Here is an 18837-nt window from a genome sequence, read left to right as displayed (position 1 = left end):
TAAATCCCGCCTTACATTTTTTTACTGGGAAAATATATATTATATAAAAAATATTTTTTTTTTAAACAATACCCTGCAATAATACAATATTGGAGTATAGTAAAAATAACAAGAGTCACGCCACAGGCTGAGCTTCTTATGAACACCAAGAAAGAGGCGACGGGGGCTTTCAGTAGGCCCCAGCTGTCATTGCCGATGGGTTCTGGGATAGCAACCATTCCATTTAAATAGCTCTTTCAGAGAATGACAGTAGCATTTCATTGGTTAAACAGCAATGATCACAGCTTGCTCCGATCGCTGCTATTGGCAATAGGTGCTGGCTGTATAATGGGTCAGGCATATGCCTTGATTTGAGTGGGCGCAGCTCCTGAGGGTTCTCGTACACTTAATAGTACATCCTAAATTGGGTGCATGTCCTAAGACTGGAAGGGGTTAAAGATCCGTGAAAGTTGGGGGCCTTGTTGGATATTCTGCATTAGTGCCCATGAGCTAAAAGTTACGCAACTGCATGCCAGACGGAAAGAGCAGTTCAGGGACAAAAAACATCATAAGCTGCCAATCGTTCCGGCCTAAAAACATTCAGCCAAAGTTTACCCCAACTTTCTAACTTTTTCTCTGGGTAAGGGAAAAACGACGGGCCTAAATGGCCATCCTATTTGCCGTTTTTCAACCTACAATTCGCATTAGGTTAGTTTCGTCTTCCAAAAAGAAGAGGAAAAGAGAAGCCAGTCTGGCAAGTCTGTGCGGATATTCTACAAAATGAGAATATTTGATATGACATATGGATGTAATACACAACATCTGCGACAGGGAGGGAACGACACTGAGTAGAGAAGGCTGCGTTAAGCAGCTCGCTTGTTCTCATCTGTAGGACGCTTATATGGCTTTAATAAAGGCACACATGGGTTTATAACGTAAAAATGTAAACACGGCTTCCACTTTTTGGCACTTCTGATGTGGAGAGTGGCCTCCAAAGCAATTGGAGAGGATGTCAGTGCGCTTGGCTGATGAACTGTGAAAACGACTTTTGTGGTGAGTCTTCTACTGACTGGGCTGGTCCTAATAAAGTGACAACACATCAAAACATCAAAACTCCTATAGAAATATATTTTTGGACCCGCGCACGTGGCGTTTTTCTGCTCCGTGCAACCTTTGATTGGCATGGAGTCATTATGCAGCGCCCATGTTGCCTCCGTAAACATCAATATGAAATGAGAGGCTTTTTTTTTTTTTTTTTTTTAAGCATTTTTGGGGTGAAGTGGGGGATGTCTGACAGAAACAATTGTGTCATACCCCATCGGAAGTCATATTATGAAGGTTTTGTGCCCTAGAAAGATCTATTTAACCCCTTCCATTTTTGCCCTCATTTTTACTCCCCTTCTTCCATGAGCCATAATTTCTTTATTTTTCCGTCACCATAGCCGTACAAGGGCTTGCTATTTTGAGGGACAAGTTGTAGTTTTGACACCATTCATTTTTACCAAACAATGACACTGGAAAATGAGAAAAAAAAAAAATTACAAAATGAAATGGTAGAAAGAAAAAAACAAAAAACACCACAAGTCTGCCATTGTTTTGGGGTTTCCTTATTACTGCGTGCATTGTTTTCGTGAAGATCACCTGGCAGCATGATTCTTCAGGTCAGTACGATTGTGGTGACAGTTTTTTTTTCATTTAGTGGTAAAAAAAAATTAAAAAAAAATTCATAACTTTTCAAGAAAAAATTTGGTGTGCATTGTGGTTTTCTACACCTATTACTGCTTTTTATTTTTCCACCAATGGAGCTATGTGAGGGCTTGTTTTTTTTTTTGTTTTTTTTTGGGGGGGGGGGGGGGAGGGGGGGGGCGGGGTGTTGAACAAGACTAAATAGGGGCATCAATTCCTTAGCTCCCCTCAATCTCCACACGGGTAGGGGTAGGGGAACGGGTGACATTTAAATGGTTAAAAGCAGTATTTGGAGCTTGCTCCTGTCGCTGGTGCTAGCGGCAGGTGCCATCTCCTCAGCTCACTCTGTAGTCCCACACCGGGGCCTAGGATGCACCAATATGTCCTAGGTTGTGAAGGGGATAAAAATTAACATTTATATTCCTGGAAAAATCTGGTTGACAACCAATATGGCCACCGTTATAGGTTTTGTTTTAGGGTTTACAATGTGACATTTGTAACTTGTAGTGGAATAACACCACAAGTTCCACAAATAATAATAATAATAATACCCCAGAAGAGTATTTTTACTTTTCTCTAATCCTAACCTTATATTTCCAGGTAATTTGACATATTTTAAGCAAAAAAATTTCTTCAATGCATGTTGTTATTGTTAGGATTTCCTTCTAATACCCCATTATAACTTTCTATGCAGCAAATTCCTACCATTTGTGTCAGGATTTATAGAAATCTTCATGAACATGTCTGAGTTATGGAAGGAACGGAATAATTAAATCCTAAAACACAAAGTCTGACCACTAACATCACCAAGACAGCAGCCATTGTACCACTGCAGGACCAAATGGGCCGAGTCAATCAGCAAGAAAAGCGGCAGCCAATCAGAGCTTTTGTTTAATGCCTTAACCTGCCTTGAAAATATGAAAGCTGAAATTTGATTGGTTGCCATGGGAAACACCTCAGCTTTTTAGCCTACCTGATTTTTTCCATGAAGTCTAATGTGTTTTGTAAACCTAAATTCTTTGACGCGAACATTTTCTTGCTTCAGTCAACTACTGCGGTCACTAAATGACCTAGGAGATACTACAGGACAAGAGGGGCAGCTACACATAGTAGCCAATCAGATCTCCTCTTTAATTTCCTAAGAAGCACTGGAAAAATGAAAGATGAAATCTGATTGGTTGCCATGGGAAACACCTCAGTTCTTTGCCCACCATTTTATCCCTAAAGCCCAATAGGCTTTACAAATATAAATAATCATTTAATATTTCAGCATTAAAACATGACAAAATCATGAAAATCGTTGAGAAGTCAGTATTGTTTTCCATGTTTCTTATCATTTATACAAAAAAGCGCTGAATAAAGATAATTTCATTGCTAAATTTGACACTAACCTCATTTTGAACCATTATACAGGGTTGTCTCAGAATGACAAGCCTTGTCCAGATGCCCCATTAGAATATATTGGGGTCATTAGTCCCTCACGTAGCAACCTATTCTAAAAATGGAGAGTCATTGTGTGCTTCCAACCTGTTACCCTATCTATATACATAATTGTCTAAGGGGTACTTCTGTCTGTCCTTCTGTCACGGTTATTCGTTCGCTGATTGGTCTCGGCAGCTGCCTGTCATGGCTGCCGCGATCAATCAGCGAAGGCCACAGTCCGATTAGTCCCTCCCCTACTCCCCTGCACTCACTGCCCGGCGCCCGCTCCGTAATCCCCTCCACTCACCGCTCACACAGGGTTAATGGCAGCGGTAACGGCCCGCGGTGTAACGCACTCCGTTACCGCTGCTATTAACCCTGTGTGTCCCCAACTATTTACTATTGATGCTGCCTATGCAGCATCAATAGTAAAAATATGTCATGTTAAAAATAATAAAAAAAACAAAAAACCTGCTATACTTACCATCCGCCACCTTTCTCGCTCCTCTCCACGCTCCCGGGACCGCTCCATTGCAAGTGGCAGCTTCCGCTCCCAGGGCTGGTGTGCGACAAGGACCTGCCGTGACGTCACGGTCATGTGACCGCGACGTCATCATAGGTCATGCTCACACCAGCCCTGGGACCGGAAGCTGCCGCTTGCAATGGAGCGGTCCCGGGAGCGTGGAGAGGAGCAAGAAAGGTGGCGGATGGTAAGTATAGCAGGACTTCAACAGGCTATAGGTGAGTATATGTTTTTGTTTGTTTTTTAACTCTCTATTCTACGTGGCTCTGTGCTGGGCAATATACTACGTGGCTGGGCAATATACTACGTCGCTGGGCAATATACTAGGTGGCTGTGCAATATACTACGTGGCTGGGCAATATACTACGTGGCTGGGCAATATACTACGTGGCTGGGCAATATACTACGTGGACATGCATATTCTAGAATACCCGATGCATTAGAATCGGGCCACCATCTAGTATTATATAAATAGCCATTCATTCTCCTGTAGTGACCCTTTAAGCATGGGTTCAAAAAGCCGGACACGCGGCCATTAGCCAGCTTCTTTTAAAAAAAAAAAAGGAGCCATCTTCGTAAAACAACCAAGTCGCAGCTAGCCTATTATCTTATCAATGGCTTATATTTATGGGATGGATTTTCTCAGGGATGTACGGTCATTTACAAGGCTAATGCTCCCATATGCACTTGTCAAGTCCCAATTTTCACCCGAAAAAGATTATTAAAACCTTTAAAAGAAAAAATGTTCTTGGATGGAAAGTTTATCATCTTTTTATTTTTTAAATCTGCTGCATATTACCGTATTACGGGATCATGCATTGGGTATCACAAAACATCATGTAGGGGCTGCAAAGAAAAAAAAAAAAAAAAAAGCATAAATTGACCCACGCTGCAAATTTAAAACCTGCAGCATGTCAATTTATGGGCAAATCTGCAATGAAATTAAAAGTCGTAATGGATTTTGCTGCAGATTGGGCGGGCAGGAACAAATCCAAAGAACCATATAAGTTTAGCTGTAGCTCACCAGGAAGGGCTTTAAGTGGTCAGCGTGCACCAATCCAGCCACATCAATGGCTATAATATTATAACTATTTCTTAGGATTTTTTGGTCAATATGTTGTCCGTGTGTGAACGGACCAGTTATCCTCTATATGCTATTGCACTACCTCTTGCCCAATTTATTGCCAACTATTTGCATGTACTGGCAGGCAGCATGTGCCCTTCTGTCAGCAATGAGGACAAGTACACTACCGTTCAAAAGTTTAGAGTCACTTAGAAATTTCCTTATTTTCGAAAGAAAAGCACTTTTTTTCCAATGAAGCTAACATTAAATGATTCAGAAATGTACTCTATACATTGTTAATGTGGTAAATGACTATTTTAGCTGCAAACGTCTTGTTTGTAATGCAATATCTTCATAGGTGTATAGAGGCCCATTTCCAACAACCATCACTCCAGTATTCTTATGGTACTTTGTGTTTGCTAACTGTGTAAGAAGGCTAATGGATGGTTAGAATACCCTTGAAAACCCTTGTGCAAGTATGTTAGCACAGCTGAAAACAGTTTGGCTGATTAGAGAACCTATAAACCTGACCTTCCTTTGAGCTAGTTGAGAATCTGGAGCATTACATTTGTTGGTTCCATTAAACTCTCAAAATGGCCAGAAAAAAAGAACTTTCAAGTGAAACTCGACAGTCTATTCTTGTTCTTAGAAATGAAGGCTATTCCATGCTGGTAGAGAGACTGGGAGATTTGTACAAGGTAAAAGGGATATTGAATAAGGAAGGCTATCACTCCATTTTGCAACGCCATGCCATACCCTGTGGACAGCGCTTGACTGGAACCAATTTCATCCTACAACAGGACAATGAGCCAAAGCACATCTCCAAATTATGGAAGAACTATTTAGGGAAGAAGCAGGCAGCTGGTATTTTATCTGTAATGGAGTGGCCAGCGCCGTCACCAGATCTCAACCCCATTGAGCTGTTGTGGGAGCAGCTTGACCGTATGGTACGCAAAAAGTGCCCATCAAGCCAAACCAACTTGTTGGAGGGGCTTCTGGAAGCATGGGGTGAAATTTCTCCAGATTACCTCACCAAATTAACTGCTAGAATGCCAAAGGTCTGCAATGCTGGAATTGTGCAAAGAGAGCATTCTTTGACGAAAGCAAAAATTACTATTTCAAATAAAAACCTTTTTTTTGAACCGTGTCAATGTTTGGACTAGATTTTCAATTCATTTGGCAACTCATTTGATTAATAAAAGTATGAGTTTTCATGGAAAACACAACATTGTCTGGGTGACCCTAAACTTTTGAACGGTAGTGTATGTGAAGCTGTGCATGAACCCAACCAAGTCCACATTTTCCAAACGCAACACTGTCGCACCACTGAACTAAAGTGCGCACTCTCCGATGCAGCAAGCAGAGGCATCTTAGCCTTTGCAGAATTGGAAAAGCACATTTGCACTGAAGCAATCCGGACAGCTTTAGAGCAGTGCTTACAAGTTCTAATATAAAGAGCTTATAAGTGCTGCACATGTTGGACTGTAGAGGTGGCAAACAAATGAGCAGTAAACTAAAAAATTACACATCTTTCTGTTCTTGAGAACAGAGAGGATTTTTAATAACAAGTACGGTTAATTAAAAAGAACATGAGAGTAACCATTTAAGTCTCACCCCCAACACTCCTGGCAATTCACAGGTCTATCTTGAAATACCCACAAAGCCTGCCCCTTTTCGGTCATAGATGCTCCGAAAGTGTTGGGATTGTATCTCAAAATTCAGGACAGTCCCAGCTTAGGGACAGTTGGCAGGTATGCTGTCTGAACCCTGAATGTTATAATAAAGTATTATATGGCCACCTCATTTTATTACCTGATAAAACTGTAAAAGAAATGTCATATTGTTCACATTACCTGTGATTAATTAAGTCAACACTGAGAATATTTTCTGCCGGTAGCAAAGATCCACGCGGATGCTATTGATTTTAATTCCTAACAGCTCAGTATTATGTATTGTGAAATATTTGGAGACCACCTTGAACAAAAGCCGTGGTGGGGCGGGGGCGAGTGTCAGTTTCCAGGCTCCGATCAGACAATAACTCGATTTCTCCATATCATACATCTGGAGAACATCATAAATGAGCCTGCAAATCTTATAAAAGAGATAGCAGAGGCCGATTGTGAATCGGCGCCCGGTCCGCACTCCTGCAGAGCGTTCATGCAGAGCGTTCATTAACTGCTAATAAGAGTTCAGTTTTATTCTTGGGCCTGAGAGAGGGATTTCCCAGGAATTAATGTTCACGGCTGAACAATTGACAAAAAAAAAAGTGATTCCTTGGTCGAGAGCAGGAGGAAATGAGCTGTGATCTCACCAGTATAGGCTGCCAGTAATGTGCGTGACTCACTCCCTTGTCCAGTGTGCACCAGTATGTTTCGCTCCGAGCACTGGAGGACACTACTGCTGCACCTGGGCTAGCGGCACTGTAATGGAGTCAGTCTCCGGGCGCTCAGGAACTATAAATTCATACAGATGCATATGTGAATGTAGCGGGATTCTCCAGACGACTCCTCCCCTATAGACACAATAACGTGTAAAATAAAACCATATTTGTATACGTTGGTAATCCACTGATCCAGGCTGCCCAATAACTTATGCTAACAATAGCGGTGGCCATTTTTGGATGCTGCTGAAATGCTCAATTTTTAGTTTGTCAAGGAGGTGAGCAGGAAACCGACAGCTAAGGGGGATAAAGCTCAGGACCGACCAAGAATGAACATGTGTCTGTCATCCATCATTATTGATGATCAAAAAGATTTGCAAGTCCAGCGGCCCCCAGACCAGAGCCCTGCAAGATCTGGCGTGATATCATCATTGTGGGGCGATGCCATCATTGTGGGGCGACGCATACATGACTTGGCACCAAGCCTACTAATCAGAATAGGCACCAGGGATGCTGGCAGTTAGGACGTTCGCAGCATTTTCATCTGACAGCTGTGGACTATCGACGTGGCCGCTGGACCAGGATCCTGTGCGTCTATTTTGACCATCTCGATCATATATTACTTGTTTGGGAGTTTATAAGGCTATGGCTGGCTACCTTGATGCCCCCTGTCACATACGATGGAAATCGTCCATACCAGCCTATTTTGGCAGGACTGGACGACCACTTGATATGTACTGGATCCTCCCAACTCTCTCCCAATAAGTGATGCTGGGAAAGAGAAGGATCAGGCATTTAGAATTTCAATGGCCGATCCTTTAGTTACCACTGGAAATAAGCTGCATCCAGAAGAATCTGTCAGTGGTTTTCTCCTCTCTCCTCAATTAAAACAGATGAGCATTCAATTCTGACGAGTATTCATGTGTATGGGGGTCCTACCGAATAAACGTTGAGTCAATAACTATCTCATGTGTATGGGCAACCATAAAGATCATGGAATCACATTGCATCATCACATCTGATTATCGTCAATGGGGTCACTTTTCGTACTTAAACCTAGCAACATATCAAACCCTGATTGATTTTGGATTGTGGGTTGCACGTGACATTGCCTTATAAATTTCACTGTAACTTACATGTGACCTTTCTGCAATTTGACTATTTTTTCTTTATAGCCAAATCTCTGCTATAAAATATAAGTGCAACAAGTCAAACAAATGTTTTTAGTCATGCGGCATTGCCTGGAGCTAGAACGGAGAGTCAGCATGCATCCCTAGATTTAGCCTTGAGCTGCCATAAGTAAAAACACCATAATCTACAATGGCTTCTCTCATAGTGAATCAATAACGCGCCTACTTATAATGTCTTCTACTTATGCATATGGCAATCCTCAAATCTCAATTTCCACAGTGGTCAACCACTGCCTCACTAATGGGATGAAACCCATATTGGGCACTGTATACAAGTGTCCACCTCACCCCACAGATCAAGATATCTAATATATAACGCTGAATGTGGGTATGTGTGTGTGTGTGTGTGTGTGTATGTCCGGGATTTGCATCTGCACCGTCGCAGCTACAGCCACAAAATTTTGCACAGTCACACGTCTGGACCCTGAGAGAGTCATAGGCTATGTTGTGAGGTGAAATTTTAACCCCGCGCTTTCCAATTCACCAAACAATTTTGCCCCTATCTACATAATGGGGAAAAAGTGAAAGAAAAAGTGTTGGAGGCGTCGCAGCTACAGCCACAAATTTTTGCACAGTCACTCGTCTGGACCCCGAGAGCGTCATAGGCTATGTTTTGAGGTGAAATTTTAACCCCGCGCTTTCCAATTCACCAAACAAATTTGCCCCTATCTACATAATGGGGAAAAGTGAAAGGAAAAGTGTTGGAGGCAAATTGACAGCTGCCAGATGTGAACAAGGCGGACGTAAAGAATGAGAGCGATGGCGCCAAAGAGTATATACCGTACAGTTGCTAAGTTGGGGCCCTGACATGGGATACTCACCACACACGGGGATATGAACACACACAAAATGCGCCACACACTACCACATGCTTGAACACATATTACCCTCAGCACAGATTTCACCACACATACACCAACCTCGCCACATAAAAGTCGAAACACAAAAGTCGCCGCTCAAAACTCGCCACGAGCAAAACTCGCCACATGCAAAAACTAGGCTCACGCAAAACTCGCCACAAGTGCAAAACTCACCTCATGGAAAACTCGCCACACGCAAAACTTGCACACGCGCAAAAATTGCCATATGCACAAAAGTTGCAACACATGCAAAAGTTGCCTCACACAAAACTTGCACATACTCAAAAGGCACAACACATAAAACTCGCCACGCGCAAAACTTGCTGCACACAACTTGCTACACTAACCTGTCACATGCAACTCGACACACAAAAAGTTGCTACACGCATGTTGCCACACAAAACTCATCTCACAAAAGTCGCTACATGCATGTCGCCACACACAACTCAACACACACAACTTGACAAACGAAACTCACCCTAAAACACACACAAGTCTGGTATTATCCTTCAAAAATAATAATCTGATTAATAAGCAGACAAACTACAAGAGCAACAAATGTACCATATAGGAAATACGGCAGCTGTCAGTCACATGACCTGTCTATTATGTGTATGTGTGAGCTAATATATACTGCCAGGGGGAGGGCTTCCTGTTGGCTGGGGATTTATCAGGCTGCCAATTTAGCTTACAAGTACTGAGGTAAAAATACTGAGCAAATAACATGTGAACGAGGTCTAATACAGGAGGAGATGACACACAGGTATATTCTATATACAGGGGAGATGACACACAGGTATATACTATATAGAGGAAGAGATGACATACAGGTACATACTATATACAGGAGGAGATGACACACAGGTATATACTATATACAGGAGCAGATGACCTACAGGTATATACTATATACAGGAGGAGATGACATACGGGTATATGCTATATATAGAAGATGACATACAGGTCTATACTATATACAGGAGGAGATTACACACAGATATATACTATATACAGGGGAGATGACACACAGGTATATACTATATACAGGAGGAGATGACATACAGGTATATACTATATATAGAAGGAGATGACATACAGGTATATACTATAAATAGGAGGAGATGACATACAGGTATATACTACATACAGGGGAGATGACACACAACAGGTATATACTATATACAGGGGAGATGACATACAGGTATATACTATATACAGGAGATGACATACAGGTGTATACTATATATAAGGGAGATGACAAACATGTATATACTGAGGTGAAAATGAGAGGTGTGAGGTGAAAATGAAAAGGTGTGAGTGCAAAATGAGAGGAGTGAGGGAAAATAGTGGAGTGATCGGAAAATGACAGATGTGAGGTCGAAATGACAAGTGTTAGGGGGTAATGAGAGGTGTGAGGGAGAAAATGAGAGATGTGAGGGGGAAAATGAAAGATGTGATTGGGAAAATGAGAGGCGTGATGGGAAAATAAGAGAAGTGAGGTGCTATAACTAACCACAGATATTTACTATGCCCAGGCAACGCCGGGCTCTTCAGCTAGTACGGTATATATATACATATATATATTTTCCATGAATGGTAAGTTTTCATTCACATCGATTGCTAAACAAAGCCATATATATTTACATCTTGCACTATTCTCTATTTTACAAAACAACATGTCTGCAATCGGTACATTATCTCACATCACTTTCCTAATGGTACCGTCACTGACTGCTGCCGGGGGCTTATATTGCAGCAATAATCTCCTCTTTTAGCTCTCAGCCAATTACTTAGTTCCTCTGCAGACCGCACTTATAACATCTGCTAGTTAAAGGAAACATCCGTCAAAGTAACTGCTTTCCGATTTATCCCAACATCTAGATCAGGAAACTTACAGGAACTTTCAGCGGTCCCTACAGTACAGGTAAAAGAAGTAACCCGCACCTGGTTACGTCTTCCCACACGTGATCTTCACTTACGATTCTAAACCTAACACCATCTGAGGCTGCGCTGAAACCAAAGGTGTCAGAAGTTTGGGAAATTTTCCTTACGTCTTATTAAGAAAAAAGTACTTTCAGGTCTATTTTTACATATGGGGTATTAGTTCTGGATTTTTATTGAAGAATCTCAATTTTCAATGCCTGATCTGATTTTGTTCTTCCTCCAGATTTGATGCAGATTTCTTTAATGAATTATGCAACAAAATTAAGAGCGAAGTCGATGGCAAAATCCACTTTTAACAAGCAAATACTTTAAGTCACATTATGCTCAGCCTTTAGTGTAAGGAGGGTGCGGTTGACATTCGTTTTATTTATCACTGCCTCCAATCGGTTTTACGTCAAGGAATTGGACATTTGTGTGGACCGGACTACTGACTTCAACTATGTAGACGGAGTCACATTGTGCTTTGTCGGACATCATGTTCAGCAGTGTCTGCCCTATTTGACAAAGGGAAAAACATGTGGTTGATAGTGTCTTGGTGTCAGCTTCCAGTAGGCTGCTGAAAATGATGTGCGACAAAGCACAATGTTATTCCATCTGCATCATTAAAGTCAATGGCCTCTTCAGTACAAATATCAAAATGCCGTTTTCCAGGGCTTTAGATGTAAGCCCCGACAAAAGGCTTAAACATGATGTGAAACCCCTCCTAAGAGTGCACATCAGGAAATCAGTAGCACCAACACCATAGCATAACTAGCGTATAGGAATAGTGTGGCTATCCTGCAATACCATAGTAAGTTCGCGTACATTAGGCCGTTGTTGACAATTTTCTCTGTATTGTTGCCCTAATTGCCAGAGATACCTACATAATACAGCCTGACTCAGAGAGATTCTAATAAATACAAAATACTGAAGCAATCATATGAAGCAACGCAGCATCAGAGTTAGGATGTGCCAGCGAGAGCCATGATATAATGTGAACTAGCGCCAAATTCAAACAGTTTTGTGTTTAGGGAGACCTATAAGTGTTAAGTTAGGCATGGACATTAGATGTTCATCAAGTGAATGCAAACATTTTTTGTTGGACCGGTTGAACATGAAATTTGGCAGAATCTGCACTAACTCATTAACAAGATTGGTAGAACTTCTGGTTATAGCACAACAGTGTTGGCTGTGCCCCACGTTCTGCCAAAAGCTGGAAGAAACACAAGTAAAGGATGTCCCTCCTGGTCAATGGCATTACATTACTAAACTTTTAGTAATATGGATTGCAGTAAGCATCATATATATAAAAAAAAACATTGCTTCCACTTACTGGGGCACCCTGATCCCCTTTGGACCCAGGAGGTCCCATCAAGTAAGGAAATGCAGTCGGGTCGAGCCACAGGTAATCGTGAGTGACAGGGATGCTGGTGAATGCTGATGGGGAAGTGTGATGAAATCCAGATCCTGGTTTGGTGTAAGGTACTGAAGTGGCCGTCGAGAAGACTTTAGGGATCATAGTACGAGGCTTCGGAGTCAGCGCACTGGGTCGCTTCTCTAATGCTGGTTTTGGGATGGTAGTGTTTGTACTCCTGGGATTTCCGGTGCTTTTTTTAACCTGCTTAGCTGAGGCAGTTGTTGCTGCAGGCCTGGTGGTTGTTTTTTGGTAGGTGGTCTGCTTGGTTGTCTTTTCTGATGGTAGCGGCTGCCTCTTGATCTTAGTAGTAGTAGCATTCTGGCTGAGCGATGCACTGAGTTTGGTAATGGAAAGCGGAGGCTGTCCTGGTGGAGAAGTTACAGTCGCGGATATCCTGAGGGCCACGGTGGCTGTCCTTGTTAAGAGGCTTGAAGAAAGCTGAGTGTCAGCTTTGTGAAGAGTCGGAGGTTTTGAGGGTTGTAAAATTGGCATTTTTGTTGTTAACTTCACAGAAGGAATCTTAACTTTGGCGCTGGTTGTCAAGTTTGTTTTATTCGTCGCCGTCTGTGGAGCAAGGGTGGAAACGTTACCGGGAGATCTCAATAGCTCTTGAATTGGAGGCAAAATGGCTTCTTGGGGTAACAGTGGAATCAGAGGTGGCAGGTTCGGCCGGTAGGTGTCAGCTTGCCTGCACTGCTTCTTGAGATATTTACAGTAATTATGAGCTGCCTTGGCGGAAGGATAAATATCAAACTGGCATAGAGCACCTTCAAATTGTATAGTCTGCTGGTTCAGCTTTCCTAGCATAAATACCCCGTCAGAATCCAACGTGTCATCTCTCTTTATTTGCAGGCTGGACTCAACTCTTTGCTTCCCACAAGAAGTATACAGAGTCACCTTTTGGCTTTGAATATCAACAGCTATATTGTGCCACTGGCCATCATGGACATTGTAATCAAAATATACAGACTTCTTGTCGCCCACGTACACTATAATTTTCCCCGGGATGAACTGCAACCCGAGCTCAAGTTTTTTCTTTTTGCTTTGGACAGTAAATAAAAAAGCATTGTTAATGCGATGGGAGCAGAGGCTCAGCACCAGAGTGAGATTGTTTCCTAAATTCGGGGGTATGACGGCGAATATCGGAGCTTCGATACGCGCTCGCTGCGTCAAAATAATTCCCGATTTAAATGGTATGACCCCTTTGGGAATTGGGCGGCTGGATGGCTTGCTTCCCATGAGGCCCAACTTCTGAAGAACGTCCACATCTGAAAAGCAAAAATATAAATAGGTTACGACTATGTGATCACATTACGCAGAGAGCGGGTCTACAGCGGACAGGCAGACATGGCTACGCTGCATCCTAATGAATGGCTGACAAGTAACTGTGGCCGCTGCTGCCTCTTAATAAGAAGCAGTTGGAGGGTATGGAGAGCCCTGGGCAAAACGTCAGACTTCCCGCTTTTCCTCTATATTGCGGTCAGGATGCCAATCGCATGTCAGGATGTAAGAGATAAAGGAAGGACTTCAAAATAGAAAATGGACATGAAAGATTTATTCTGACCAGTATACAGCCAGCTTCCTATATACGCCCCTATGTACTACAGCAACGTAAGCGCAGCTGCATTTCCACAAGGCTCTGTTCAATCTCAGACTGTCTAGTCTATATATGCACTGTGCAAATATACATTAGGATTAATAAATCTCCAGCTAAGCCTATGCTGTGCCTATACTGTGCGGAGGTGAGGCGATTAATGCCCCTGCAGCGGTTCCTATCTACGGCACATGCAGAAGGTGGTGTTAGAGATCCATACAATGCCCATTATGTATGCCTCATTTTGTAAGGAGGTTCACATAGTTTTTCATTCTCACAGATCCATATGGAAAGACAAAAATAACAGTAGAATATCCCAATATATGTTGCATTATGTAGGTATACTTTCTAAAAGTGATGACTCTAGAGAAGAGCACATTGAAGGCACCATGTAAAGGCACACATTGCCTATGGGTCAGTCATACAGTAACATGGGGCCTTCTATGCCACAGCATCGGGACAATGCATGCAGTTTTCCTGTGTGAATAGAGCCCAAGACTTGAAAACCATTACACCAGCTCCTTTTCCAATGTATAGACAGAGAAGAGGGCTGGCCTAGCTATGGAACGGAGCAGAAACTCTTGTAGATGAAGTTGTGTAGCTTACTAATTTAAAGGGGCACATTTAACTGAAATATTTTTTTGCTGGACAATCCCTTATAGGTTCATAGCTCGGAATTAAATTTTAATATAATGCATCTATTTGTTCCAAGCGCTCGTGTGTTCTCTTTAAAAGAGCCACTGCCTGACTCCTCTGCCAGTGACTTATCTTACCAATACCATAAGGATCTGTGGTCCTATATAGGACTTTGCATCTGTATTATCTTCCCAGACATCGGTTAGGGGAGAGTCAGGAGATCCCCATACACATTAGACTGTCGGCTGAGCCTGCCTTTACCTTCGTTAGTCTAATGTGTATATGGTTCTTACCTCTACCTAGTTGCCTACTTTCTTCATTATGTACACAATCCGCTCTTTATCCAGTCTCCTAGTCTCCTTCCTTTGTCCTCATTTCCTCCCCTCAGACAGACCACTAGATGAGACTTTTTGTGACCACAAGAATAGATCATTTACGTTCCCATCTTTGATTTTTTTTTTTTGCAATTAGCGGCTACCATTCTCTTTTCCACCCTTTAAATATAGTATTCAATCTCCTGGGAATTATGACACCACAGCTGGAGCAGGACAGAAAGTCCATCAGACAAGTAATGGCTTCTATGCGGAAAAGAACAGGTGTTTTCACACAATATCCCCAATGTCTGTACACTAATGGAGTATTAAAACCAAAATCATTTACCTTCAGCTGCTCCCTGAGAAATATCCAGGCAACAGGAAACATAGAAAAGAATCCAAAGAAAGAGCAATCTCCTGAAAGAGAAGGAAAATGGGTTTAATCTGATGTAAATGGCAAAAACATGGTATAATAAATGTGCCTTTCCATAGGGCGCAAGTTAGTACTCCAACATCTAACAAGTAATCTTCATTACATCTACTGCCTCGTCAGATGCTTGTGCTGCAGCTCAGCCCCTTTTCCATGCTTTATATTGCAGCTCTGCTTTTTTAGATTAGCTCACCAACGCCAAGACTATACGGACTCTTAATATTTTTGAGAACTGCTCAAAATGATATAAAATAATAGCAGGAGTAATTCAGACCCTATTGATTCCATATTGATCCTGCCAGTAGTTCCTGCTCCATTTGGAAGGATAAGCAATTGCTGCGGACAATCACTGGGCGCAGCGGTCAAATGTCTCCTGCTGGCCTCTGTACTTCCTGCTCCATCTGTACTGTCACATGACTACAGCAGCCAATTAGTGGTAACATAATTTATGGTTGGATGCTGCGGTCACATGTCTGTCCAGACGGGAAGCGGAGAGACCAGTGGGGGACAGAGAAACGTCAGAACATGGAGCATTTCTAAGTTGAGCATTACGGTACTTATTTTTTATTATTTTTTACAATTCTGAACAGTTTTTTTTTTAAACAAATTTGAAGTGACCAGAAAACCCACTTTAAATTTGCAAAACTAGAAGCTTGCAAGAAGCTAAATCACCAGCGCAAAACTGGAGTTTGTAAGGTAATTGCCACATGTCCCAAAAGAGGAATACCCCTCCGCTGGTACAATGAGGTATTATTAGTATTATTATTATTAATTGTTATAGCGCCATTTATTCCATGGCGCTTTACATGTGAGGAGGGGTATACATAATAAAAACAAGTACAATAATCTTAAACAATACAAGTCATAACTGGTACAGGAGGAGAAAGGACCCTGCCCGCGAAGGCTCACAATCTACAAGGGATGGGTGAGGATACAGTAGGCGAGGGTAGAGCTGGTCATGCAGCGGTTTGGTCGATCGGTGGTTACTGTAGGTTATAGGCTTGTCGGAAGAGGTGGATCTTCAGTGTGTTTTTGAAGGTTTCGATGGTAGGAGAGAGTCTGAAGTGTTGTGGTAGAGAAATCTTGTATGCGATTGTGGGAAGAGGAGATAAGAGGGGAGTAGAGAAGGAGATCTTGTGAGGATCGGAGGTTGCATGCAGGAAAGTACCGGGAGACGAGGTCACAGATGTATGGAGGAGACAGGTTGTGGATGGCTTTGTATGTCATGGTTAGGGTTTTGTACTGGAGTATCTTGGGTAATGGGGAGCCAGTGAAGGGATTGACAGAGGGGAGAAGCTGGGGAATAGCGGGGGGACAGGTGGATTAGTCGGGCAGCAGAGTTTAGAATAGATTGGAGGGGTCCGAGAGTGTTCGAGGGGAGGCCACAGAGGAGGAGGTTGCACTAGTCAAGGCAAGAGATGATGAGGGCATGGACTAGGGTTTTTGCAGATTCTTGGTTGAGGAATGAACGGATTCGTGAAATATTTTTGAGTTGAAGTCGGCAGGAAGTGGAAAGGGTTTGGATATATGGTTTGAAGGAGAGATCAGCGTCAAGGATTACCCCGCGGCAGCGAGCCTGTGGGACTGGGGAGAGTGGGCAGCCATTTACTGTAATGGATAGGTTCGTTGCGGGGGGTCACGCGAGATGGGGGAAAGAAGATGAATTCTGTTTTGTCCATGTTAAGTTTCAGAAATTTAGCGGAGAAGAAGGATGAAATAGTGGACAGACATTGAGGGATTCTGGTTAGTAGGGTGGTGATATCTGGTCCAGAGATGTAGATCTGTGTGTCATCAGCATAGAGATGATACTGAAAGCCATGATATTCTATGAGCTGTCCCAGGCCAAAGGTGTAAATGGAGAAGAGCAGGGGCCCTAGAACTGAACCTTGTGGGACTCCGACAGATAGGGGGCGAGGTGAGGAGGTGGTGTGTGAGTGGGAGACGCTGAATGTTCGGTCAATTAGGTATGATGAGATCCAGGATAGGGCCAAGTATGTGATGCCAAGGGATGAGAGGGTCTGTAATAATAGGGAATGGTCCACTGTGTCAAAGGCAGCCAACAGGTCCAGGAGGAGGAGGACAGAGTAGTGTCACTTGCTCTTGGCGGTTAATAGGTCATTGGTGATCTTAGTTAGGGCAGTTTCAGTGGAGTTGTGTGACCGGAAGCCAGATTGTAAGCAGTCAAAGAGGGAGCAAGAAGAGAGATGGGAGGACAGTTCAAGGTAGACATGTTGTTCCAGTAGCTTGGAGGCATAGGGGAGAAGTGATATAGGGCGATAGCTAGATACAGAGGATGGGTCAAGAGAGGGCTTTTTGAGGATTTTGAGGTATGCTTGTATCAATGGTCAATGAGGCTGCATAGCTGACCACATTTCACCCAAGTATTGGTGGTGTGTGGGGGTCCTAGGCCTCTGGAAGGGGTGAAGGGCGAAGTCACATGAAACAATTAACCAATTCTGGCATCTGCCAAAAAGCCTGCATCATGCATCCAGGTTGTGGAACTAGCAGGCAAGTCTGCATTTGATCAGTAAAGTAAATTGCTTTCGCGATATCCGATGATTTTACCCCATTATCAGTACAGTGCTGGGGAAGGTCACGATAAATCGCACCAAGTTCACAAGTGGTGACACTGAGTCACTGTCACCACCGAGAAAGGTCAGAGACACTGAGATCTCCATTCCGCTCACACTACATCATCAGAAGCACAAAGGGCACCCTGGAAAATAATGACAACATACACCCACCCCGACCTGATCTGCAGAACACAATCCATTGTTACGCTGGCATGATGTGAGGTTGCCATTTAAACCGGTCAGTTCAGATAGAGGTTATAGTTATTGGAGTGCGGCCATGGATGTAGAACCATGCACTGTGTGTTAGTCTGGGTGCGCTCTATTATACTGCTCCATGAAGAGAACACCAGAACTACAGTAAAATGCTGGTACTTACACCTTGGAAAACAATATATCATGCATTATAGACCTAATTACAATACCAGTGTCACAGACTACATCATATAAGACTACCATTTTAAATGGAATCCGTCAGCAGGTTTTTGCTATATACAGTAATCTGAAACCAGTATGACATAGGGCCCGAGACCCTAACTCCAGTCAGCCTTTGAGCTCTGCAGAAGAGAAAACAGGGATTATGTCAGAAGTGCTGCACCCAGTAAACTAAGTGACACATCACTGGAATCAGGGTCTCTGTCCCTACATCATGCTACTGTCAGATTACATAGCATAAACCTGCCGATAGATTCCCTTAGTTGAGAAGTGTTTTGCAGTATTGCAATTGATAAGCACTCAGTGATGATGACAGAAGGATGGCAAAATACATCTTAACCCACTGTGTTGCAAAAGGATTCATGCGCCGATATAGAAGGTCAATGCTGGTGCTTTATAAACATAGATTAGCAAG

At 42.8% G+C, this 18837-nt stretch overlaps 1 protein-coding gene across 1 annotated transcript in view; it reads right to left on the bottom strand.

Annotated features, from left to right (window-relative positions):
* The window catches only part of COL27A1 (collagen type XXVII alpha 1 chain), a 407011-nt gene that overhangs the window by 336109 nt on the left and 52065 nt on the right, over window positions 1-18837 (bottom strand). The window contains exons 2-3 of the mRNA XM_069748227.1: window positions 15334-15404; window positions 12360-13711 (exon numbers count right to left, since the gene is read on the bottom strand). Of these exons, the coding sequence (XP_069604328.1) occupies window positions 12360-13711; window positions 15334-15404 (1423 nt within the window). The remainder of the gene's footprint in view (window positions 1-12359; window positions 13712-15333; window positions 15405-18837) is intronic.

The sequence above is a fragment of the Ranitomeya imitator genome, chromosome 2 (genome assembly GCF_032444005.1).
Source record: "Ranitomeya imitator isolate aRanImi1 chromosome 2, aRanImi1.pri, whole genome shotgun sequence".
In the NCBI taxonomy this organism is placed as follows: Eukaryota; Metazoa; Chordata; class Amphibia; order Anura; family Dendrobatidae; genus Ranitomeya; species Ranitomeya imitator.
This window is presented reverse-complemented; position numbering and strand designations above follow the sequence as displayed.